Raw genomic sequence first — 25,648 nt, forward strand, 5'->3', positions numbered from 1 at the left:
CCTTTACACCTAACAGAATTCACCTCCAGAGGCTGAGGACTTGTGTTTTTCTCCCAATCGCCTTGTCGATGCCCCCTTCCCTAGACAGAGATCCCAACTGCTTAGCTTCTTTATCCTCTAATTCCACACTACTAGACCCACTATCCCAGCATCGGAGCAGCCAGGTAACAATGTGCTCACCTGGGTGGCGGCTAAAATCTTTTCGCATGTCACGCAACTCACTCATGGATAGAGATCGGGTAATTATTTCAGGTTCTGCCTCTACCTCCTGTTCTCATGATGACCCTGGTTCATCTTCATCTCTCGCTAAGCAAACTGATTTCTTTGTGTGTTTCTTTTTCTGTACAGGGGCGACTGATACTGGCACAGGTTGGTTCTCTGGTTTAGCTGCAGTATCTGTCACCGGGGTAGGGGCAGCCACGGTGTCTGTTGTCAGGGTTGGGGTAGCCACAGGGCCTGTTGTCCTGTTTTCCATCTTTTCCCGCTGAGGGTGCTGCCTAGTATCAAGCACTGTTTGGTAGATACTGGCCAGGGCCCAGCACAATGTAGTGAGTTGTGTGTCTCTGGGATAGCCACAGCATTTTTCTTTCAAATATTCTATCACTTCATGAGGGTTCTGTAGTTGTTCGGGTGTGAACTTCCAAGTCACTGGCGGTGAGAAGTTCTCTAGATACCTGCCCACATCCTCCCACATGCCGTGCCACCCATGAGTATCCAGCTTTGGGGGAGATCTCTGAGTGGTACTCTTAAAGAGCCTTTTTGTAGTCCTAAACAAGACCTGAAACATATTCAGGAGGCATAGCACTAACAGCACACTGGCTTGCGCATCCCAAGGATATTCAAAATTCTCAAAAGCTGTTGTAATTAGTCGGAAGGAGAAAAGGGAGGTGAACGGACAGGGGGAAGTATCCCCCCCTAATTTCCCCATGGATTGGGTGCAATTACCAATAAAATCCGACAGAAGGTGCCCAAAGTATGGAAATGATATCACTGCCTCATACAGATACCAGCTTAACCTCATGACCAGTGATGTAATCATTTCATAAGTCGACATTGCCCAGTACAGCAAAATGATAATCCCAATCACTCTCCCAGAGATGAGATACGCAACTACAGGCAATACATAGAGCATATACGAGCTTACAAAACGCCACCATGTAAACAAATGAAACAACATTGTGACTAACATCTATTTATCTAAGAAATGCTTTTGGCAAATTTGTTTCAACACGCTCTGGCCAGATCTGTCGTTATCTCAACCCTTCTGCCCCACGTTGGGCGCCAAAAAGGACTGTCGTGGTTTCAGCCCGGCCGGTAACAAAGGACCAGGCAGCCCCTCGCTCACTCCTCCGCCCCCCTCCAGTGGGATGGGGAGGAGACGGAGGAGAGAAAAGGAAAAGAAACTGGAACCTCGAGGGTTGAGATAAAGGCAGTTTACTGGGACAAACACAAAGAGATTACAACAACAACAACAACGGCACTAATGAAAAAAAAAGTATACAAAAAGAGTGATGCACAGTGCCACTGCTCACCACCCGGGACCCGACGCTCCGCCACTTCCCCCACCGAAAACAGAGACCACCCCCCCCGGCCCGCTCCCCATTTATATACTGGGCAGGATGTCCCATGGTATGGAATAGCTCCTTGGCTAGTCCAGGTCAGCTGCCCTGGCTATGCCCCCACCTCCCAGGTTCCTGTTAAAATTAACTCTATCCCAGCTGAACCCAGGACAGAGAGATAGATATTTATACACACACACACACACATATATATATGTATACACACACATAGATATCATTCCCTCAGTCTATGGGCCATCTCTATAAAACGTTCGTTGAGTTCATTTAGTCTCTGACTTTGGGCTCCATCTGTCATACCAGTCTTTCTGGGCAGGAGGGATGGTGCAAAGTCTGCTCAGTCAGCAGGGCAGGATTGGGTTTTGGTGCAATGTGTCAGGTGGGTGACACTGGGTGCAGCAGGAGGATGGTGTGCACTGTTGGATTGTTGCATGCTGAAGTCAGTTGTGCTTGCATCACTACTGTGCTTCGCTCAGTTTTATCAAAGTTCATTCTTCCTTGATCTAAGTGATTCTTACTGTAATACCATTGATGTAGCATATAACAATTATAGCAACGATAACATACAGCAGCAGGGATATATAGCAACTAACACCATAGAGTTTAATTCTGGCTATTCTTACCCAGAATCAAATCCCCTTGAGGTTCACATTGGACATTCCCATCCTTCCACATCACCCACCAAGTGCATCCAGGTCCTTGAGCAAAAGCAATGCCATGGATGGGTTTGCCTTTGCCTGAGGCAGGAGTAACCCAGACTGTCTTCCCTAACTTTTTTTAATGTGCACTACAGGCACTTTATCCCCTTCTACAGTACGTAAAAGTTCTGACTGGGCAGGGCCAGCCCAATTGGCAGATCCTCTGGTGTTGTCTAGCCAGGTGGCTTTTGCTAAATGTGTATCCCAATGTTTGAAGGTTCCACCCCCACCCCCCCCCACACCTCCCCCCATTGCTCTCAGTCTAGTCTTTAACAGTCCATTGTATGGTTCGATTTTCCTGGACACTGGTGCATGATAGGGGATGTGATATACCCACTCAATGCCATGCTCTTTGGCCCAGGTGTCTATGAGGTTGTTTTGGAAATGAGTCCAATTGTCTGACTCAATTCTTTCTGGGGTACCACGTCACCATAAGACTTGCTTTTCAAGGCCCAGGGTAGTGTTCCAGGCAGTGGCACAGGATATGTTTCCAGCCATCTGGTGATTGTTTCCACCATTGTAAGCACATGGCACTTGCCTTGCCAAGTTTATGGTACCGTGATGTAGTCAACCTGCCAGGCCTCCCTATATTTGTATTTCAGCCATCAACCTTCATACCACAGGGGCTTTAACCACTTGGCTTGCTTGATTGCAGCATGTTTCATGTTTATGGATAACTTGTGTGATAGTGTCCATGGTCAAGTCCACCCCTTGATCACGAGCCCATCTACATGTGGCATCTCTTCCCTGATGGCCTGAGGTGTCGTGGGCCCTCCAAGCCATAAATAATTAACTCTTAGGTTGCCAGTCAAGATCCACCTGATCCACTTCAATCTTGGCAGTCTGATCCACATGCTGGTTGTTTTGATGTTCTTCAGTGGCCTGGCTCTTGGGTATGTGAGCATCTAACAGCTGTACTTTTACAGCCAGATTCTCTAGCTGGACAGCAATATCTTGCCACAATGGGGCAGCGCAGATGGGTTACAGCTTCCATTGCTGTAACCATCCTCACAGGGCATTTGCCACCATCCATGAGTCAGTACAGAGATAGAGCACTGGCCACTTTTCTCATTCAGCAATGTCTAAAGCTAGCTGGATGGCCTTCGCCTCTGCAAACTGACTCAATTCACCTTCTCCTTCAGCAGTTTCTGCATCTTGTCATGTAGGACTCCATACAGCAGCCTTCCACCTCCGATGTTTTCCCACAATGCGACAGGATCCATCAGTGAACAGGGCATATTGATTCTCATTTTCTGGCAGTTTATTATACAGTGGGGACTCTTCAGCATGCATCACCTCCTCCTCTGGTGATATTCTAAAATCTTTGCCTTCTGTCCAGTCCATGATCATTTCCAAAATTCCTGGGGAACTGGGGTTTCCTATTTGAGCGCATTGTGCGATCAGTGCAACCCACTTGCTCCACGTGGCGTCAGTTGCATGATATGTAGAGGAGACCCTCCCTTTGAACATCCAGCACCGGCAGTCAGGGTGCTAAGAGGAGCTGTGTTTCAGTACCAACCACTTCTGAGGCAGCTTGAACTCCTTCATATGCTGCCAAGATCTCTTTTTCAGTTGGAGTATATCGAGCCTCGGATCCTCAATATCCTCGACTCCAGAACCCCAGGGGTCGACCTCGGGTCTCCCCAGGTGCTTTCTGCCAAAGGCTCCAGGTAGGGCCATTCTCCCCGGCTGCAGTGTAGAGCACATTTTTAATATCTTGTCCTGTCTGGACTGGCCCAAGATCTACTGTGTGAACAATCTCCTGTTTAATTTGTTCAAAGGCTTGTTGTTGCTCAGGGCCCCATTTAAAATCATTCTTCTTCCAGCTGACTTGGTAGAGAGGGCTTACAATCAGATTGTAGTTTGGAATATGCATCCTCCAAAAACCCACAACACCTAGGAAGGCCTGTACTTCCTTTTTATTAGTTGATGAAGACATAGCTGCTATTTTGCCAATCATGTCCACTGGGATCTGACAACATCCACCTAGCCATTTTATTCCTAAAAACTGGATCTCCTGTGCAAGTCCCATGACCTCACCTTCTTTTGTGGTAAACCGGCTTTCAGAAGGATTTGGATTGTTTTCTTCCCTTTCTCAAAACCTTTTTCTGCTGTGTCGCCCCATATGATGATGTCATCAATGTTTGCAGGTGTTCCAGAGCTTCACCCTTCCCCAGTGCAGTCTGGATCAGTCCATGGCAAATGGTGGGGCTGTTTTTCCACCCCTGGGGCAATCGATTCCAAGTGTACTGGACACCTCTCCAAGTGAAAGCAAACCGTGGCTGGCACGCTGCTGCCAGAGGGATTGAGAGAAATGCATTAGCAATATCAGTTGTGTTGTATCACTTGGCTGCCTTCGACTCCAGATCGTATTGAAGTTCTAGCATGTCCAGCACGGCAGCACTCAACGGCAGCATGACTTCATTCAGGCCACAATAGTCAACTGTTAGTCGCCACTCTCCATATGGGACTATATACAGCAAGTGAGGTGATACACAACAGAACTCTAAAAACGAGCGCCATAACTCTAAGAGCTCATAAATTGATGCTAATGTAATGAATGCTTGTAACAAAGTCGTTTTAACACGCTCTGGTCAGATCTGTCATTATCTCAACCCTTCATCCCCCATGTTGGGTGCCAAAATGGACTGTCATGGTTTAACCCCAGCCAGCAGCTAAGCACCATGCAGCCAATCACTCACTTCCCCTCCACCCGCACCCCCAGTGGGGTAGGGGGGAGAATCAGGGGGAAAAAAAAGTAAAACTCGTGGGTTGAGACAAGAACAGTTTAATAGAACAGAAAGGAAGAAACTAATAATGATAATAATAACAATAATAAAATGACAGTAATAATAATAAAAGGATTGGAATATACAAAACAAGTCATGCACTATGCCATTGCTCACCACTCACCAACCGATGCCCAGTTCGTTCCCGAGCAGTGATCTGCCCCTGGCCAACTCCCCCCAGTTTATATACTGGGCATGACGTCACATGGTATGGAATACCCCATTGGCCAGTTTGGGTCAGGTGCCCTGGCTGTGTCCTATGCCAACTTCTTGTGCCCCTCCAGCCTTCTTGCTGGCTGGGAATCGGAAGCTGAAAAATCCTTAGTATAAACACTGCTTAGCAACAATTGAAAACATCAGTGTGTTATCAACATGTCTTTCACACTGAATCCAAAACATGACAGTATACCAGCTACTAGAAAGAAAATTAACTCTATCCCAGCTGAAACCAGAACAGCATGTAAGCAAGGATGGGTAAGTTGAGAGAAACACAAAGACATTGTCCAAGCATTCAGGGATGAAGTTACAAAAGCTAAAGCTTGACTGGAGTTGAATCTGGTCAGGGATGTCAAAGTGTGATGGGTTGACCCTGGCTGAATGCCAGGTGCCCACCAAAGCCACTCTATTGCTCCTCGCCCTCAGCTGGACAGGGGAAAGAAAATATAATGAAAACCTCATGGGTTGAGGTAAGGACAGGGAAAGATCACTCACCAATTACTGTCACAGGCCGAACAGTCTCAACTTGGGGAAATAAGTTTAATTTATTACCAAGCAAATCAGAGGAGGATAATGAGAAATAAAACCAAATCTTAAAACACCTTTCCCTCCCACCCCTCCCTTCTTAACAGGCTTAACTCCACTCCTGATTTCTTTACCTCCTCCCACCCTGAGCAGCACAGGGGGATGGGGAATGGGGTTTACAGTCAGTTCATCACACATCCTCTCTGCCACTCCTTCCTCCCTAGGGGGAGGAGTCCTCATTCTTCCCCCGCTCCAGCATGTGGTCCTTCCCACGGGAGATAGTCCTTCATGAACTTCTCCAACGTGAGTCCTTCCCATGGGCTGCAGTTTTTCGTGAACTGCTCCAGAGTGGATCCTTCCCACAGGCTGCAGTCCTTCAGGCACAGACTGCTCCAGCGCGGGTCCCCCACAGGGTCACAAGTCCTGCTAGCAAACCAGCTCCAGCATGGACTCCTCTCTGCATGGGGCCACAAGTCCTGCCAGGAGCCTGCTCCAGTGCGGGGTTCCCACGGGATCACAGCCTCCTTCGGGCACCCACCTGCTCCGGCGTGGGGTCCTCCCCGGGCTGCAGGTGGAGATCTGCTCCACCGTGGACCTCCCTGGGCTGCAGGGGGACAGCCTGCCTCACCAGGGTCTTCCCCACGGGCTGCAGGGGAATCTCTGCTCCAGCACCTGGAGCATCTCCTCCCCCTCCTTCTGCACTGACATGGGGGTCTGCAGGGCTGTTTCTCTCACATATTCTCGATCCTCCCTCTGGCTGAAGTTTCTGTTCCACAGCAACTTTTTTTGCCTTCTGAGATCTGTTCTCCCAGAGGCGCTACCAGTCGCTGATGGGCTCGGCCTTGGCCAGTGGCGGGTCTGACTTGGAGCCGGCTGGCATTGGCTCTGTTGGACACAGGGGAAGCTTCCAGCAGTTTCTCACAGAAGCCACCCCTGTAGCCCCCCTGCTACCAAAACCTTGCCACACAAACACAAAACAGGAAGGCAATAAGGGCTTCTATAAGTACATAGGTGAGAAATGCTAGGCAAAATGTGGGCCCGTTGCCGAATGAGATGGGGCACCTAGTTACACAGGACATGGCAAAGGCTGAGGTACTGAATGCCATCTTGGCCTCAGTCTTACTAGCAACACTGGCCTTCAGGAGTCCCAGGTTCCAGAGATGAAGGGGAAAGTCTGGAGCAAGGGAGAAGTACCCTTGGTGGAAGAGGATCAAGTCAGGGAAGACTTAAGCAAACCAGAGGGGCAAAATAAGTCCACAGGCTCTGATGAGATGCACCCACAAGTGTTGTGGGAGCTGGCAGATGTCATTGTGAGGCCACTCTCAATAATCTTTGATTGGTGACTGGGGGAAGTGCCTGAAGACCGGTGGAAAGCAAATGTAACTTCTGTCTTCCAGAAGGGCAAGAAGGAGGATCGAGGGAACTGAAAGCCTGTCAGCCTCACCTCAATCCCGTGGAAGATGACAGAGCAGCTAAACCTGGAAACCATTTCCAGGTATATCAACAAGAAAATCATTAGTAGAAGTCAGCATAGATTCACCAAGGGGAAATCATAACCAACTTGGTAACTTTTACAATGAAATGACTGGCCTGGTAGATGAGGGGAGACCAGTGGATATTGTCTACCTGGACTTGAGGCCTTTTGCACTGTCTCCCATAAGATCCTCAAAGAGAAGCTGTTGATGTATGGGATGGATGAGCAGTGGATGAGGTGGACTAAAAACAGGATGGATGGCCAGGGCCAGAGGGTGGTGGCACAGCATCTAGTTGGAGGCCTGTGACTAGTGGTGTACCCCAGGGGTGAGTACTGGCTCCATTCCTGTTAGACAACTCCAGGAACAATCTGGATGATGGGACAGCATATACCCTCAGCAAGCTTGCAGATGACACAAAACTGGGAGAAGTAGCTGATACAAGAGAGGATCATGCTGCCATCTACAGGGACCTCGACAGGCTGGAGAATAGGGCTGACAGCAACCTCATGAAGTTGAACAAGGGGAAATGCCAAGTCCTACACATGGGGAGGAACTACCCCAGGCACGAGTATGTGCTGGGGGCCACTCAGCTGGACAGCAGCTGGGCAAAGAAGGAACCCGAGGGTCCTGGTAGACACCAAGGCTAATGGTATCCCAGTTGCCAGCAGGTTGACAGAGGTGATCCTTCCCCTCTACTCAGCACTGGTGAGGCCACACCTGGAGTGCTGTGTCTGGCCTTGGGCTGCCCAATACAAGACAGACATGGACATACTGGAGAGAGCCCAGCAAAGGCCCACAAAGATGCTGAAGGGACTGGAGCATCTCTCCTGTGAGGAAAGGCTGGCACTGGTCAGCCTGGAGAACAGAAGGCTCAGGGGGGATGTCAATGTATATAAATACCTGAAGGGAGGGTGCAAGGAGGACGGAGCCAGGCTCTTTCCAGTGGTGCCCAGTGACAGGACCAGAGGCAATGGGCACAAACTGAAACACAGGAGGTTCCCTCTGAACATCAGGAATCACTTTTCACTGTGAGGGTGACCGAGCACTGGCACAGGTTGCCCAAGCCAGGTGGTGGAGTCTCCAACCCTTCCAAACGCAGACATCCTGTCATTCTGTGAATAAAACTTGAAAGAACACTTATTTGCTGATTTGGCTTACAAAGCTTCTGATTTGGTGAGACAGGAAAGGCTTAACTAGTTGGCAGCAGCACACGCCTGCTCCCAGACAAGCAAATGGCATTTCCTGCCCAACAAAGCAGAGGCTGTATCAAAAGAATTTGTTACTACACAGGGAGCAGTTTTATAGGCTAAGGGACACAAAGAAACTGAAGAAGCCTTCACTACCCTGTTTCATAATGCAAGCAGCACCTGTTACAGGTAAAATTGTTATGCTCCCTTCACTTCAGGAGCAACCATCTCCTTGTATCTTGCTCCATGGGGAGCCAAAGAATTCCCACATAGGATTCCTACTCGGCCCCTGAAATAAAGCAGTTAGCCACCCTTCTCGTTAGGATGCACCTAAAGCCTATGCTTTTCCCCCCCAACATTCAGATCAAGTTTGCTCATCCTGTCTCTCACAAGTTGCCATGATCCAGAAGGCCATAAGATTTATTTACAGCTATCCAGTGAACACACTGGAGCCCACATCAACAGAGCTGGAGTAACCAGACTTAAGGACTCCCCAAACCCATGCAGACACTAGGCAGAAGTGCAGAAAAGCTGTACCTGAAGAGCATTTATAACTGACTCTTGGCATCATCTTTCCTATAAATCTCTGCAACATATTTTCCTTCTCTTCTTATCTCAGACTGAACACTGGTGTTACCAAGCTGCCCTGAATCACAGGCAGGCCCTCTCACCCAAGCTCATGGTTCAAAATCCTCAGCAACATGCAATCATGGATTCACAGGGGCTGGCAGGCACCCATGGAGATTGTCTAGTCTCTCATACCTAATGAGAATTTGGCTGCTTCGTCAGACTTTCACAAAAGATCTTTTCGTTTTGAGATCAAATCTTCAGTTTTCAGCTGGTCTCCCTAAATCTTACGAGGACTCAAAGAAGGGTTTGATTTTTCTTTGCAGATGGCAAACTGATAGTATCAGAGCAGGACTACACTCTGTATCTACAGGCTCACGTTACTTGGATAAAGTATTACCACAATAACATTTTTTTAAAAAATGTTACATCCACCACTTGCATAACTGTGGAGGAACCTAAGCTCGCTTATTTTTTGCTGAGATGGCAGTAGCTCTTCCACATACGTTCTGCAAGCACATACAGACAGGCAGCTGATTCCACCTAAGCAAGGCTGAAATTCATTGACCCTCAGTTCAGCAACAGGAGGATGAACTGACCTATGAGACTTCTACTGTGTGGCACAGCCCCCAGAAAGCATTCTGCACTGCTCCATGTGTGACGCAACTCACCAGCTGCAAGCAAAATAATTAAAGAATAAAGCAAGGCCCATGGTTGAACAATACTTTAATATCAGTTGAAGCACTAGATGTTGCCTTGTTCAAGTCTTACATACAGGTAGGTGGCATAATACCTGGCTGATTCTCCGGAGAGAAAATGTCTTCCTAGATTACATTAAAAAAATTAACATTTACATTTAAAAAAAATTACGTTACATTAAAAAAAAAAAAAAAAATCAACATTTTCAAGATTATCATTGTATTTTTTTGCCAACTGCCAGCTATTTTGCAAATTACAGCTGCAGCCCAGGAAGTAAGTTTTACCATTGCCCTTTCATAAGTATTAGCACATTTTGCTTTTTTGTCTTCAGTACTTGATGCAGCAAACTGAAACTTGCATAAAAAGCTTAAGAAATGCAGGATTTTTCTCACATTTTTAAGCTAGAGAATGTATTTCAATCTCTAAACATTCAGGGTTCTGACAGTTTTATTTGCTACAACTACTTTTCTTTTAAAGAACAATGTAAAATATAGTTCACATTGAAGATTAGCAGTTCTATGTAATCTGAAGGCAAAATGAACTACAAGTTAGATAACATTAAAAGTATTTTGTCAAGATGTTCTCCTGTATCAAAAGTACTAATTGCCAATGAAGTTGTCAGATGTATTACTGTCAGATGTTTCTGGCATGCCAGTGTCCTTTCAGGCAGGAAAAGTAATCACTTTTTGCTACCTAAAAAAACTTCATTGCTGTATCTGAGGAAGCATTAAAAAAATTAGGTATTATAACATTACAGCTAAATGTAGAACTAAACACTACAGTTGTAGTGAACAAGCAATGCTATGCGAGAAGTTAAGCTGAAATTCTTATGCATTTCCTTAGACCAGTATGAACATATTTCAATCAAGTGTACCAGTCAGTGCTGAAGGAGGTCAGTCACCAGCTGACAACCCAATATTTGCATTAAGATCAAAAATATTGTGAGGTTATTTAAATTGGAACTAATTTATTAAGTCAAAGAGAAGTTATTACTGTTTGGAAGATTACTGCAGCAGGAAAGCATTCTGTAAGAGATGAGAACAGGAAACAGTGCTGCAGATTCAAATCTGCGTGTGTCTGTCTCATCATTACAGACAAAACCTCATTTTTTTGCTGCATCCTAGAAAAACTATGGTCAGACTTTAGAAGATGCTGATGTACATTCACAACGGTGTGCATTAGTCAGGATCTCAAATGGAATCATCATCTGCTCCCAACTGAAGAGCCTGAAAGCTTCTTTTTACCATAGTGTGGGACCTAAGTATCACCTTAACTAGGTCCACAGGTATATGAAATATAAAAAAAATCTTACAAGTAATTAATTAAAGCTTAAGTATGCCATGCCCTTTTGGGAAAGCAGGAAGCTGAACTGAGTAAACTGGAAAAACCAAAACAACTGCAGCATGTGCTGCATCATAGCACTAGGAACTTGCCCTATGTAAACTGGCTTTTGCATGTTTTAAAATATTGATCCTGAGGCCTGCTTCAGTTAAAGCTGGTCTGAACACATTATACACTTATAGGAAGAAGGCCCAGATAATAATTCCTTTTAGCCTGGAAGTAAAACAAAAAAGAAACAAAACAAAACTCCAAAACCAACCAACCAAACAAAAAAACCCCACAAAAAAACAAACCAAAAACCCAGCTATATCTCACTGCCATGTTAGACAGGTTTATAGCAGGAAGTGCTGGGAGATGGGGAAGAATAATTTCATTCTGAGGAAGCTGTGTGACACTACTTAATATATACAGTTGGAAAAACTGAACACAGCAAAACCCACTGGACTAGAAAAGCCTCTGCCTTCAAGCTGAGGGCAGAGTATCCTCATCTGCATTCCATGAAAACTGTGCCTTTGTTTCAGCAGTGGAGAAGAGACAGCTTTCCTGTTCCGCATAATTCACTCAAATAAAAAAAGCATTTTACTGTATTCTAGGAAGTCAGCAACCACTTGTAAATGTGTGTAGTTCCTAGCTTGTTCAACTTTTATAAACACTGTAGGAAGAGTTCAGACTTCAGGAGACAGGAAAAACACTCTCACTGAAGTTGTTTCAGCTACTCTGGTAAAAATAAAAGCATTTGAAATTAACTGATGCTATATTTAAGCACCAATCTACCTAACTTTAGACCAAGAATTAAAAACATCATTCTCTGGAAACTGGAACTAAAATTGAGTAAATAGCACACTTTGTGCTTTAGACCTTGTTAAAGCACAAACACCAATAACCTGCAACTAACAGGCACACTGCATAGCTTATCATAAAATCTATCTATGGCTTCCAGAGCTTGAGGAGGCCATCTTCACTGTAAGTGGCAATCAGGTTCTGGTGGGGGTGATGAGCAATGCCAATGACATCCTTTTCATGAACCTAGAGAATAAGCAGAAAGACTCATCAGGAGATTCTTCCTTTAGCAGATTGAAGCCAAATATTCTCTTCAAACAAGAACTAGAGGCAAGCTGGACTGACGTTTAACATGCTTTGTGCATACAGCAAAAGCAGAGGAACATAGCCCCCAATATTAAGTTCCAGCTGCAAACAATTTTTGTGACATAGCAGTTACTTTTTACTGGGTGAGGGAAGGTTCAGTGAAGGTTTACATCCACTGAAATTCATGACATCTAAGTGTTCCCCATTAAATTTAGCTATTCAAGCTGGTATTCCTCTTTAGTTTCCAAGGCAAATTAAAGCCTGACAACTTGGTCAGATTCTCCATCAGCTGGAGCCCAGGTCAAGACATGCTCTAGTTCCAGTAAGTTCAAACCAATTCACCCTTGGCTTGGTGGGTAAACATTTTCCTAACTTTCAAAATTAAAATGGTTCTAAAAAAACCTAAAGACATTTGTTACCAGTCATGGCTGCAAGAGGTAAAAGATTCCTTGGTATGAGACTTCTCCTTACAGACTTCATAAGTAACAAACATTTAGATCATCCTTGTGTTTAGAACTCTGCAAAAGCTCAAAGCTAAGAACTTACAGTCAGAGTTCTCTCCAGCTTGCCGGTCACTGTGCTAAAGCAATAGAGCACAAAATCTTCACCAACACAGTAGATCCATTCACCACGAGGTGAAAGCGCACAGCATACAAAGTCACCACCTTCTCTCTTACCAGAGCTAAAACTTCTTACAATCTGTAAAGATACCCCCCCAAAAATATTTAGCACGATTAATCTGCAGCACATCATTACTATGTTCAGGACAAAAAAATTTAGGCAGTACTAGGTCTGTTTAGAACACAGGATCTCTCCATAGCTGCAATCGCTTTCTGCAAGTCAAGCTGTTCTATAACCTGGGTACAGAATAGTTTGTCATGAAAGCAAGCTGGAGAAATCAGGTTTAACCCAAGACTAGGTTGTTAACTACATTTTTGGCATTTTTAATGAGAGAGAGAGAGAGAGAGAGAGACTGACTTGAAAGGACACCAATAAGACCACATACTTGTCCTTGCATATTCATGATGACGACTGTGTTCGACCTGTTGCAAACAACAAAGTGTTCTGGGTTTTTAGGCAGGAGAATGACACTGTTCACAGTAATGTCTGTCCCAGCAGTGCTGCCAAGAGATTTGAAGGTGTTTGAGCACTCTGTCGTCTTCACGTTCCAAACCTAGTATGAAAAATAAATGTAAAACGAATTAGCTTTAAAAAATTAAACAAGAATGAGCTGATTCAGGATACAGGATTCTGATTTTTTTTAAGGCTCCTGAGGGGAAATATTAATTCCAAAAATTGTAGTTTAAGGCAGATTTTTTAAAAAGTAATTATCACATCTATTTTGAAGTGTGGACACCATGAACAATTTCAATACAACTGAACTGAAAGTGAATTTCCATGATCCAAATTCAGCCTGGCTCCCTTTCATTAAGCATATTCCCTGACGGGTGAGACCAGACTTGCTTTCTGGTTTTAGCTAGTATCTGTGAATATACGTGCAGCCTCTGCACATGCAATTTGCCTTACACAAGACAGACATGAAAATCACTGAAAAAGCAAAGCATCACTGATATCAGTGGGAGAGACATCCCAGCTTACAGCTGCTTCAGGCTCAACATCAGGCTGTTCTAGCTGTTTAGAAACAGAAAATGGAACTGCTTGTTTAATATTTAAAGTAAAATGTAACTCACCATCTGTGGAATATTTTTGCTGTTTACACACTAATACAATCAAAATGAAAGATACCACCTTCTTAGGCTATTCCCATGATTGAGACAGTCTAGCAAAGAGTGCAAGTTTGAAGTAATGGCCCATTTAATACGAGCAAAATCCATCACACTCTCCTAGGCCACATCTATAAACTGGATCTGTTTACCCACTCTCCATGCACTGTATTGATGCCCTACTTAAGGTAGCCATTTCTATATTTATTATTAGTCATTAATGCCCTGTACACAACAGCGCTTTACTCCTCTTAACTACTACACACTGAGTAGTTCCACTCTTTGCTGAGACTAGAAGCAAACCTATCACTTCTACAACCAGTTTCATTAATGCTAGATTTACCTAGCTTACACAGCAAGGGACTCCTAAGCACCAAGAAATAAACAGGTGTCCAACACAGCAAGCAAGAAAATGCCATTATTTCAGACAAGGGAATCCCTACATTCTAGGACAAGCAATGTCATAGTCAATTCTATTTCTAGAATAAAGCAGGAACAGGCAGCGAGTATTGCACTTATGTCCTCCTTTCATAAACACTGCACAAACAGGCTCTACAGCAGTCTGTAAGCACAGTATGAAACTTCATCAGTTCTGATTTACACGAATCTACAGCAAAGGTGTCATGGACAAGTGATTTAGATCACTTAAAGAATCACCATTAAAAGGTATTAGCAAAAGTGATTTTAATGTGAATTTGCACCAGCAGAAAGAGTTATTATTGCAGATAACCCCAAGTCCTTCTCCAATGACGGCACCAGTCATAACAAATCAGCTACAACATGCTACAAGTCTGAATGTGTTATTTAGAAAGGGAAAATGTTATCTTACCTTCACTGTGCCATCAGAGGATGCACTGATAATATAGTGGCCGTCCTGGGTAAAAGTAGCTTCATTGACAAAGGAAGAATGACCACGGAATTCCTTTAAAGTCTTCCCAGATTTTAAACCATGAATCCTGTCAAACAACAGAGGTCACAACTAAGCAAACAACTGAGGTAGTATGAACCAACCACCTGCTGGCTTCACCGTATTTTAAATCTGAGATACCTTTGACAGGCAACAATAAAAAGTGCTAAAAATCTGCAAGATGTAATTCTTTATCATGAGGCCCTTTCATCAAAGACATTATGTTTTCCTGTGAAAAGCTTAGGGAAATACCATCAACCTTCAGCCTCAAGGACCTGTACATAATAAACACTGTACCTATTAGACGACAGGACTACGAAGCTGACAAAACAAAAATTACAGAATTAAGTTTGGAAGTCTCTAGTCTAACAGATTCCTCAACTTTAAGTGAGGTCAGCTTGCTCAGGGCCTTGACCAACTCCTCGTCCACTTGGGTCAAGAAAAATTCTTTCCCTACACTCAAGCAGAATTTTTTCTCTTTTGCAAGCTATTGCCATTGCCTATTACTGTGCAATTCTGTGAAGAGTTTGCTCAGTCATCTAAAAGGAAATCATATTGCTAATCTGTATCAGCCTTAAATTGCAGTACCTACTGGCTACAGAAATACAGTTTTCAGGCAGAAGTCTGAAGCCTTGAGAATGAAATTTTTTACTCCATTTGAAGCTTGCTGTCCTTGATTCAACATCCACCCTTACATAATTTCAATTAAAGTGCTTATGCTATAGTTCATACATATCAGGATTTAAACAGATGAACATCTCTCATTAATATGTTTTGTAATGCCTGTTCACTGCGCATTTGCCTCCAGATCCACATATTTTTTCATTTGGTCTTTACAGTGGACAAGAGCCTAAAGCTATTAAACATATTACATAATCCCATTCAATTAAACGCAAAACAGAGAGTCGTCAAGCACTGGATCAATCTGATTCACAATGCAAGTACCATATCTTGCAACTCAATTTTGAAAATGACATATGAGGAAGTTGAAAACCATGACAAACCAGAAAGCTAGACTGAGAGAAACCTCATGATGTTGAGAACAGATTGCTGCAGAACCACCTCAGCCACCAGTATCAACAGGGGGCTGACTGGCTGCAGAGGGGGTCTGCAGCAAAGGACCTGGCAGGCCTTGGGGAGAACAAAGTGAAAGCCAGCAGCTTGCTGTGGCATTGACAAAACCCAGCCACACACCAGATGCATTAGGAGAGGCACAGTGTGCAGATCAAGGAGCCCCCCTGTCTGGCAGAGGTGTAACCACCTCTGGAGGACTGTGTCCAGTTTTGGGCCCTCACTAAGGGGCCACTAAGATGGCCAGGGGGCTGGACCACATGATGCATGAGGAGAGGCTGAGAGGGCTGGGTGCGTTCAGCCCAGAGAAGTGAAAGTTCAGGAGCATCTAACGGCTGTCTTCCTTGTAGACAACTAAGTTAAATTACTAAGTAAATCAGGATAACCTCAAAGAAGAAAAATAATTGCGTACTAGACAACACTGACCTAAGCTGCTTTCAACTGCAGGAAAGTGTCTGCATAGCAACAGAATAGCTTTGTTGCAAACCAAATCTACCCAGCAGTTGGCAAATTCCACTCAGTAACAAGACACCTAATAGGTGCAGAATCAGAATTACTGCACTACACAGATGTTAAGCAACACTTTCCAGATGCTAAAAGCTGCAGGAATAGCAGTTTGATGAGGTTGCTGCTCATCTGGTAACTTAAATTAGAACAGTTTGGGTATTTTTGTGACTATTTGCTACTATTAAAAGTTACAATTAAATTTCATTTTTGCTTTTATCCACCCTGAAATGATCCTTTAAAAAAAAAAAAAAAAAAAAGAAAGAAAGAAAAAGGATATCTAAGTCCTTACTAAACATCTGAAAAATTGTAACTACTTGGTTAACATCACTACCCAACAAGTTTTTACAGAATAAGTGGAATCAGATTCTTCTCAGAGGTGCGTAGCTGAAGGACAAGAGCCAAAGGGCACGAGTTACAAAGGAAACCAAAACAAAATGTCTTTTCTTATGGCCAAACAGGATTTTCTCTGAGAGGGCTGTACAGCCCTAGGACAGATGCCAAGAGAAGCAATGGGGTCTCCACCCATGGAGATTTTGAGAACTCAGATGGACAAAGCCCTGAGCACGCTGTCCTAACTGAAAGGTTGGTTGTGCTTTGAGAAGCATATTGGACTAGAGACCTCTAGAGGTATGTTTTAAATTAAACTGTTTTATAATTTATGCCTAGCCTGCCTTACACAGGTTGCACAGACACTTAAGCTTTCTTGGAGCACAGATACAAGCCTAACCATCTTCATACCTGTCCCACAACCATCCATTCTTTTGCCATGTTGTGCCTTAACAGATTATCTGCACACCAGGTAAGCTGCAGTAACTCTATGCATATAAGTCTTAGCACATGGAAAGTGTCAGGTAATGCCAAGTTTCTTCAGTATAGCCAAACCACATTAAAAGGGATGTACTTCTTTCGATTTTCTGCAGACTGACCTTATATTCAACCACTGTAACTGAACTGACACGCTATCAACTTGCTAAACTACTCTAACTGGATTGTGCACCAAAGCCAACTCCAAAGATTGCAAAAAGACTCAACTCCCATTCCTGGGTTCCCAAGATCTCAGCCTGTGGGCCTTCAACAGCATGAACAGTTTCACTGCCCAAAAGGACTGCCACAGGTATTGGTTAAAAAAATCCCCACAGCTCATATCCCGACATAGTGCTGGTGCTACACAGCAAGGAATGGTTTGCCTGAGAAACAGAAAGCATTCCCATGCCCAAAAGCAGAACTGCAGAGACAGCCTGAAGAGATGGGAATTATCTTTTGGGAGGGAAAAGAAAAATGATCCTGTCTCTATGGCTCTTTTTCATGTCTGAAAGAAGGTTTTCTCCTCTTGCCAGTATAAATGTATAATGGTGCAAACCATCTGGCCACATGATTTTTCTCTAACAGAGATACTAAAACAGTGGTACACATCAGAGAATCACAGAATAACTTAGGCTAGAGGAGACCTCAGAACACTTAGATTCCACTGCTCTCCTCAAAGCAACATCACCGTCCAACTCACTCATGGTCTTGTTCTGTTTAGCTTTGAAAGCCTTAAAGGGTTGAGATCCGTCCCCAGCCTGAGCCAACTCTCTCAGCATTGTCCAAGCACTGCTTCTTTCTCAAGGAGTTAAAAAAAAAAGTTTTTCCTTATATACAATCAGAATTTCACTTCCTGGACTTTGTCCCTTGTAGGAACTGTGCACTTGAGAAGAGTCTGGCATTGTCTTATCTGTGACTTACTCTAGATGAGGCAACTAGGTCCCTTCTCAGCCTTCTTTTACCAGGCCGATCAGGCCCGGGTCTCTCAGCCTTCCCTTATACATCACATACATCTGAAGAGATACTCAGAACAAAAGCAGCACCGTAAAGAACAGGAAAGGCTGTACTGCCATTTCCAGATAAAAATTGAAACTCCTGCTCTTGCGCCTCTCAGGGTCCATCAGCCTGGCTGTCTTCCAGGGTTGGAACTCCAGTATTCCATGTCAGACTGCTAGGAAGAACAGGTGCCCAAAAAACATTTTCTTTGGGTCCTTCTTCCTCTTGTTCCCACTCTAAAGGGAGTTCTCTGGATCCAAGATAGATAGAGGGGTAGATCTGGGGCTGGGACAAGAATCCTTTTACAAGGGCTGGCAATGCATGACTAAGACAGGGAGCAGCAACACAGTGCAAAGTGACTGTCCCTGAATGTGTAGGGACATGCCTCATCTTATTTCACTCACATGCAGCTCACAGGGACACAAAGACCATTACTCATGCCCAAGGGAGAGCCATGACTATTGCTAATTGAGATTCCCAAGCACTTTTGGAAATTTTGCTCTATTCAGCAACTATCAGGAGGAAGCAGAGAAGATGCACCAAAATACTTAAAGCTGCTCTCAGAGGATTTCTTCAGATAGTGCAAAAAGAAGAGCCCATGATACTGCTTCACAAGGAAAATGAACTGGATAGAATCAACTACTGTCAGGTTGTCTATTAAAGCTAGTCAGTACAATTAGGCTGTTCAGGGTGTTCCAAAAAATGTCATCATCCTGTTATCCTCAGATCATTTTTTACCTTAAGCTTATTATAAAAAAATGTTATTTGTGAAGGTTGACACAACTGTTTCTTAAGATAGGAGTCTCCCAGAAAGAACATGCGCAAGGTCAATGTAAATTACAATAGAGCAGAAGAGGTACTTGGCCCCTAGCCCTGGAAGAAAGCAAGTTAAGCAAGGTGAAAGGTCAAACTTCCAAACTGTTTCTCCCCAACCCTCAGCAGTCATGATCTCCTATTAGAATTAAAACTCAACGCAAAAGGATCAAATCCCAGGTCAAATGAATCTATATTCAAAAGTTTAACTGCTTAATGTGAAAATTATGCTTTCTTTCCTCCTGCACTGTAGCTCACACATTCTCAGTTTATTTACCTGATTGTCTGATCAAAAGAAGCACTAAGAATTTGGCTGCTGTCTTTGGAGAAACTGAGGCATGTAACACCTTTACTGTGTGCTCGTTCAAATCTTCTCAGACACTGACCGCTCTGGATTTTCCACACCTGGAAAGGAAACAGCAAATGAAATAGAGGTGGTTACTTTGTTAAGAGATCACAGAAGCTTAAACATCAGTGCTAATACATATCTGTTTCTAAGCCATGCTAAACTTCACTTGTTTTTATATAGAACTGCAACATTACTGCAATTGCAAGTGAATCCTTCTGGTCACCACCTCTACCAACATACTGTACAAAAAGATTTGTACCTTGATCTTTCCATCTTGTGCTCCGGTTGCTAGCATTTCTGTATCCCTGCTGAAGCACATGCACAGCACTGCATCATCCATCATCATAAAATTATCTTGTGCCTGGTATTTCAGATCCTAAATGAAAGCAGAAGATCCACCAATCAAAACAGTGAATTCCATTAAGCACTTTTTAAGGCAAAGTGCAAATGTACTAGCACTTCTAACTTCAGTTATATTTTATAACCTATCATCAAGCAGACCTCACAGCCTTATAGTAACAGGGAAGTTCTATTGTCACCATTTTAGAGGCAATGACAATGATCTTGAAAGGTAAAAAGAAAAAAATATTATCACAGAGTGAAGTCTACGACAAACCAGACAATTAAACCCACGTAAAGATTCCAGACCAGTATCTGAATTAGCCAAGCAGACATTCTTTTCAGATTCATAGTCCCTGAGAAATGAAAACAAACATAAAGTATAATCTCAAAGAATAAAACCAGGTACTTGGCCAATGAACTATCTGTCTGAAATAAGGTACAATTTACCTTCCTAATCTTTCCAGTAGTGAAGTTCCATACTTCAATGAAACCATCAACAGAGCCAGTAACAAGATACTGTCCATCGGGGGAAAACCGAGCACACTCCACATGCGACTTCTGCCCAAACTGTTTTTAGGAGAAAATAAATTAAACCTAATAAGCAATTTAAAAAAACCCAACTCCTTAAAACAAAACTGTAGTCTCATTTTGGTGGCAAAAATACAGTATTTTACAGAAGTACGCATTCACAAATTTAATGTTAAGGTACAAAAAAACCTGTCAATACCTACTACTAGCACTTAAAAAAAAAAAAAACCCCTCCTTTTGATCTGGTAATATCTGTGGAAGCTACATCAAACACTCCATGCTTGCAGCAGCAGTTGGGTTGGTTGTCTTCATATTTGGGGGTTTTCTGCAGTGAATTGTATATGGTAACAAACACCTTTCCAGTACTCAACATATATCGCTAGCAGACTTCAGAAATTTCTGAAGTAGTACAAGTTGCTTCACTTAGAATGATGTTTCTCCAGTGAAATTATCACAGAAAATGTTTGGTATTTTTTAAATACAATTTTTAAATTTTAATTTTTAAATACAAGTGACCACAACAACTGAGTATAGAAAAAGCTTTTCACTAATCAATACAAAAATCAAAGATCAGTACTGGTAAACAAAACAAGTTCTCATAAAGCATTTTTACCAAGCTGCTCCTGAACACAACAAATTGATTTCGCAAGTTCCAACTCATGACTTGCAAAGAACATTATCTTCTGTTCATTGGGAGAACTGGTAGAGCTGCTACAATGAACTAACACTTCTCACTGTACAAAACTGCTTGGTGAAGTTGAAAAGCCTTCACAGTAGGAAACTGTCTACTCCACATTGTGAGTACTGCTGGACAACTATGTCATTACAGCAGAGTTTTCTTTCTCTTTTGAAAACTACATGATAAAATCCTTAGAAAGGAGATACTGATCATATTAGTAGACATGGTATGTAGTAGTTCATGATCAAGACTTAAGTAGTTCACAGAAGCTAATATGCATGCACAGAAGTTTAAGACACAAGTATTTCCTTGCACAAATAAAGAAGGGGACTAAACAAACCACTTCTGAAAACTCAATGATCCTGAACTGCAAAGTCAAAGTAACAATGAATACATTTATCATATTCACAAATACCATGAGCAACCAATCTTGTTAAGGGACCTTATTTCAGACTCTCATGAAAAGTCTCCTGATGAGATAAAGCATGGAGAAGAAGGGGAGGGAGGGAAGGCGGGAGAAGGGGGAAGGGGTGGGAAGGAGTTGGAGGGGTGGAAGGAAATGACTTACAAATAAGAGAACAGAAGCATTCAGGTTTACTCTTATCTCCGAACATAAAAGCACAGGAAGGAACAAGCAGCATTAGCACACATAAAAGCAAACACAACATCACCTTAATATGTCTGCTCAGCTGAGTGGGGAACTTTTCTTCTTCTACATCTTTCACAGCTGCTTTGCCTCTGAACAAGTCAATTGTCATACCAGGAGGAAGCAGGCCCTGATGCTGCTGCCATTTCAGTGCCTTTTGAGGATTTGAAAGCCATAGTGTTAGGTTTCAGTTAACATACATCTTCCTCATCAAGTCTTGCTTCTAATTAACACAATACAGCGATAGTTTCTTGCACCCCTACAAATTGTACACCTGTACAGTTTGAGACAAATACGCTGCAAACAGTTATTTGAAACAAGACTTACCAGATTATGCTTCCTGACTCATGATCACAAACAGAATAGAACATTATCCCCAAATGTTTTTTTTTGCAAGTGAGAACGACTTAGGCCCACCCTCTCATTCTACCTTCAGTACACAGTATACATACAGTATGTACACAGCCTGAGTTCAACCTTACATTAAATTACCCAACTTGTTGTCTATATGCCTAGAACTGCATACATTAGCACTAAAAATGACATATAAGCTCTCTTGGAAGACACAAGTGAACTTCATTTAAAAGACAGAATCTTATACAACTCTCTCAACAGAGAGCTGCCTTCAGTCACAGGACATACCAGTTATGCTGAGAGAATGTGCTTGGCATACTTACAAGCTTAAAAAGATGCAAGCCATAAAACAAGAAAATACATTAAATACTGTCTGGATAGAGTATAAATGAATACATTCTGAGAATCAAAAAAAGTTGCAAGTACAACAGAAACAGTATGTACTAGTATGCACTTCGAAAATAATCTTCTCTATGCACTGAGTATTTAGTCTAGGGGAAGAAATCTACCACTGCAGTGCTGACTTTTCCTACAAACCACTAAATCCTTGACACATGGAGAAAATACCATTTTTAACTATACCAGATGTAAATGTGCAGTATTTAAGCTTTACTGTTATAGAGCTGGAGAATCAACTACATCATAGTTAGTTTTATGTGGCAAAGATCTACAGAAACTGACATAGCTACCAAAACATTTTTCAAGAATTACCTGCCCCAACAACGCCATCAGACGAGATGGAGGTACCACGCTGACTTCTCCAGCTAAAGCTTGTGCAATAGCAGCTCTCCGCTTCTCTTTGCTACTTCCATCTGGGTATGCCTAGAGAGAAGTTATTTTTAGGAAGTGATTCTTCTAAACTGTTTTCCATAAAAAAATTCATTGCTCTGAACTGAAGCCCCTTCCAGATTAATTTTCTATTAGGCCTTCAAAACAGCCCTTCTCTTTAACACTAACCCTTGAAACATTCGGGATATGCTTTCACTGAAAATGTCAAACTGACATTATCAGTTCAGAAATAACAGCTTGTTATTACACAACAATAATTTTATTTACAAAATGTGAATTTTCTTCTGCATATATAAGACAAGAAAAGCAAGGCACAGATGGCATCCTCTGTGTCGTGGATTAACCTCAGCCAGCAACTAAGCACCATGCAGCCGCTTGCTCCCTTTCCCCTGTTCAGAGGGATGGGGGAGAGAATTGGAAGGAAATAGGTAAACCTCATAGGTAGAGATAAGAACAGTTTAATAGAACAGAAACTAATAATAACAGTAATAAAAAAAGGATTGCAATATACAAAACAAGTGATGCAGGATGCAATTGCTCACCACTCACTGATCAATGCCCAGTTAGCTCCTGAGCAGCGATCCCCCGCCCAGGCCACCTCCCCCCAGTTTATATACTGGGCATGACATCACATGGTATGGAGGACCCATTTGGCCAGTTTGGGTCAGCTGCCCTGGCTGTGTTCCCTCCCAACTTCTTGTGCCCCTCCAGCCTTCCTGCTGGCTGGGCATGAGAAGCTGAAAAATCCCTGACTTAATCTAAACATTACTTAGGAACAACTGAAAATATCAGTGTGTTATCAACATTCTTCTCATACTGAACCCGAAACGCCACACCATACCAGCTACTAGAAAGAAAATTAATTCTATCCCAGCCAAAACCAGGACACTGTGGCAGGACACAAGTATAAATCCCCAAACTCTCACCTGCAGTATACTTCAAAACCACTGCTCTGCTGCCTTGCGATCAAGTGTTATACCATTTCCCAAACACTTAATACAACGCGTAAAATCATCAAACTGGGAAGCTGCGCGTTCTCACTCCCACAGTGGAAAAGAAAAGATGATGTAAGTAAACTGTTAGCAACTTGGACCAATGCCAGGGATCACGCAAGAGTGCATTGCGAGGTCTCTAGGAAGAGCATACTATACCTCACGAGGATCAAAGTAAGATCTGGCCAGAAGGTTTTCAAGGTGGATGTACCGCTCTGGCTGAGTTTGTTTCAGCATGATCATGGGATCTGTTTGTCTCAGGAGAGACCTGGCAGCACCTAGTTCCCGGAGCTCAATCAACTCCAGCACAACCTGCACCAAGAGACAAACATTTGCATTAGCCAAGAGTAAGCGGAAAACAACAGAGAGGGGCTTCCACCCAGACCAGAACAGGCCGTACGCAGCCTGCACTCGCTCACCTGCTCGTAGAGATCAATGAGGGTCTTGTCGGGCAGCTTCAGCGACTGTATGGCTTGTAGCACCGTGTCCCAATGCCCGCTGTTGATGTCAGCCACAAAGCTCTCGATACTGTCCACAGTGTTGAGGGACACGGTAGTTTCCTCCTGAAGGGTGGCGAGAGCTCGGTGGAGGCTGTTCTCTTTCAGGTACTGCATGATCAGTCGGATCACGCTGCAGGGGAACAGCGCGCAGTCACGGCACCGGCCCCACGGGCTACCCTTCCCCGCGGCGCTCCCCACCCGCCGCAGCCCCCTCCCGCCCGGATGCCGAGCCGTGGCGGAGCGGGCACCGCCGCCGCCGCCCCCCCCACCCTCCCCGCCGCCGCCGCCGCCGCCGCAACCGTCCTCGTGTCCCCCGATGACCTCAGGGACAGCCCCTCCCCCACGACCACGCCGCGCCACAACGGCTCCCGCCTCGGCCCGGAGGCTGCACCGTCCTCTCCCGGTACCACCCCGCCGCCGTGACCGGCACGGCCCCGCCGCGCCACTCCGCCTCGCCCCGGCCCGCCGCCGTCTCACGCACTCGGAAGACTCGATTTCGATGGACATCTTGAGCGCGGCCGGGCACGAACGGCCTACCGGAACCGCCTCACCACTTCCGAACTCGCGCTCCGCCGCTTCCGGAACGCGCCACGCCGCGCGGGACCGCCCCCGTCACCCGACGCGGCCTAAGTCAGGTGACGGAGCCCGGGGAGGGGGAGGGGGCTGCGGCGGGCCGGGGGCGGACATGCGCACTGGGACAACCCCGCGCCCGTGCGGCCGATAGTGCGCCCCTTGGCGGTGGTGGGCCGTCACCGCGGGCGGGGGGGGGGGCCTGCGGGCGGCGGCGGGGCGGCTGAGGGGCGGCCGGTGCCACCAGGCCCCCAGCTGGGCCTGGCTGGTGACCCTGCGGCGGGGGGCCCAGCAGCCTCCTTGTCCCCGTTGTTGCTCGTCAGGGAGGTAACTTGGAAAGACTGTCGGGTGTAAGGCCTGTGACGCAGCACGAGCCAAAGGCAGGGCTTCATGGAAGGGGAATTACCCGTTAGCCCGGTACAGTGCAGGCTGGCCTGGCCAGGAAGGCTGAGGGAGAACATGTGAGGGGAAAAAGCATCAAAGAGGCTGGGACCAGTATTCTCTCAGGAGTGGCTGTCAGTTCTGGGACCTGAAACAGTTGGGGTGGGGTTTTTTTCCTGTGCTTCAGAATAGCAGCAGTTGAAACAGAACAGCCACTTCAGTGACCACAGCAAGTGTAACGTCAAGGCAAGAGGACTAATGTAAGTTAACCTGCATAGTTGCTCTGCAAGTTGGCTTTTCAGCGTTGCCTTAGAAGTATGGCCTGTGCCTTCAGCGTAAGCCTTGTTCAGTGTTTTACAGTTTGAATACAGAACTCGGGTTTTCCAGCTCGTTTCCCACAGAGGTGCAGTCCACCCACTGTCCTTCACTCATCAGTGTTTCAGAAGACACCCTGTGGTGGCGCAGAGTGCACATCAGGCCTGGCATGGATGTGGAACAGTTCCTTGGCTGCCTGCTTCTTTGCATGTGCAGGTTCG

The 25,648-nt window shown here is 44.5% G+C and overlaps 1 protein-coding gene across 1 annotated transcript; it reads right to left on the minus strand.

The window, feature by feature from the left end:
- Window positions 1-9,743: 9,743 nt before the first annotated feature.
- SMU1 (SMU1 DNA replication regulator and spliceosomal factor) lies at window positions 9,744-24,752 on the minus strand. Its single transcript, XM_049796425.1, has 12 exons — window positions 24,643-24,752; window positions 24,081-24,291; window positions 23,821-23,973; window positions 22,592-22,702; window positions 21,552-21,680; window positions 20,121-20,240; window positions 19,591-19,707; window positions 19,260-19,387; window positions 14,714-14,840; window positions 13,167-13,334; window positions 12,707-12,859; window positions 9,744-12,100 (listed from the first exon to the last, which is right to left on the minus strand). Exons 1-12 carry the CDS (start codon window positions 24,666-24,668, stop codon window positions 12,002-12,004), a joined length of 1,542 nt encoding a protein of 513 aa, XP_049652382.1. The 5' UTR covers window positions 24,669-24,752; the 3' UTR covers window positions 9,744-12,001.
- Window positions 24,753-25,648: the final 896 nt, after the last annotated feature.

Source organism: Accipiter gentilis, chromosome Z, assembly GCF_929443795.1.
Source record: "Accipiter gentilis chromosome Z, bAccGen1.1, whole genome shotgun sequence".
NCBI classification, from domain to species: domain Eukaryota; kingdom Metazoa; phylum Chordata; class Aves; order Accipitriformes; family Accipitridae; genus Astur; species Astur gentilis.

What these genes read in the sequence shown, in the direction of transcription:
- SMU1 (XM_049796425.1), bottom strand. Translation starts at nt 24,668, where the DNA reads ATGTCCATCGAAATCGAGTCTTCCGA. An exon ending in TCATTGATCTCTACGAGCAG is followed by an intron (nt 23,974 to 24,080) that starts GTGAGCGAGTGC and finishes CTCTTGGTGCAG; the next exon opens with GTTGTGCTGGAGTTGATTGA. An exon ending in TCTTTTGATCAGACAATCAG is followed by an intron (nt 14,841 to 19,259) that starts GTAAATAAACTG and finishes GTTGTTTGACAG; the next exon opens with GATTCATGGTTTAAAATCTG.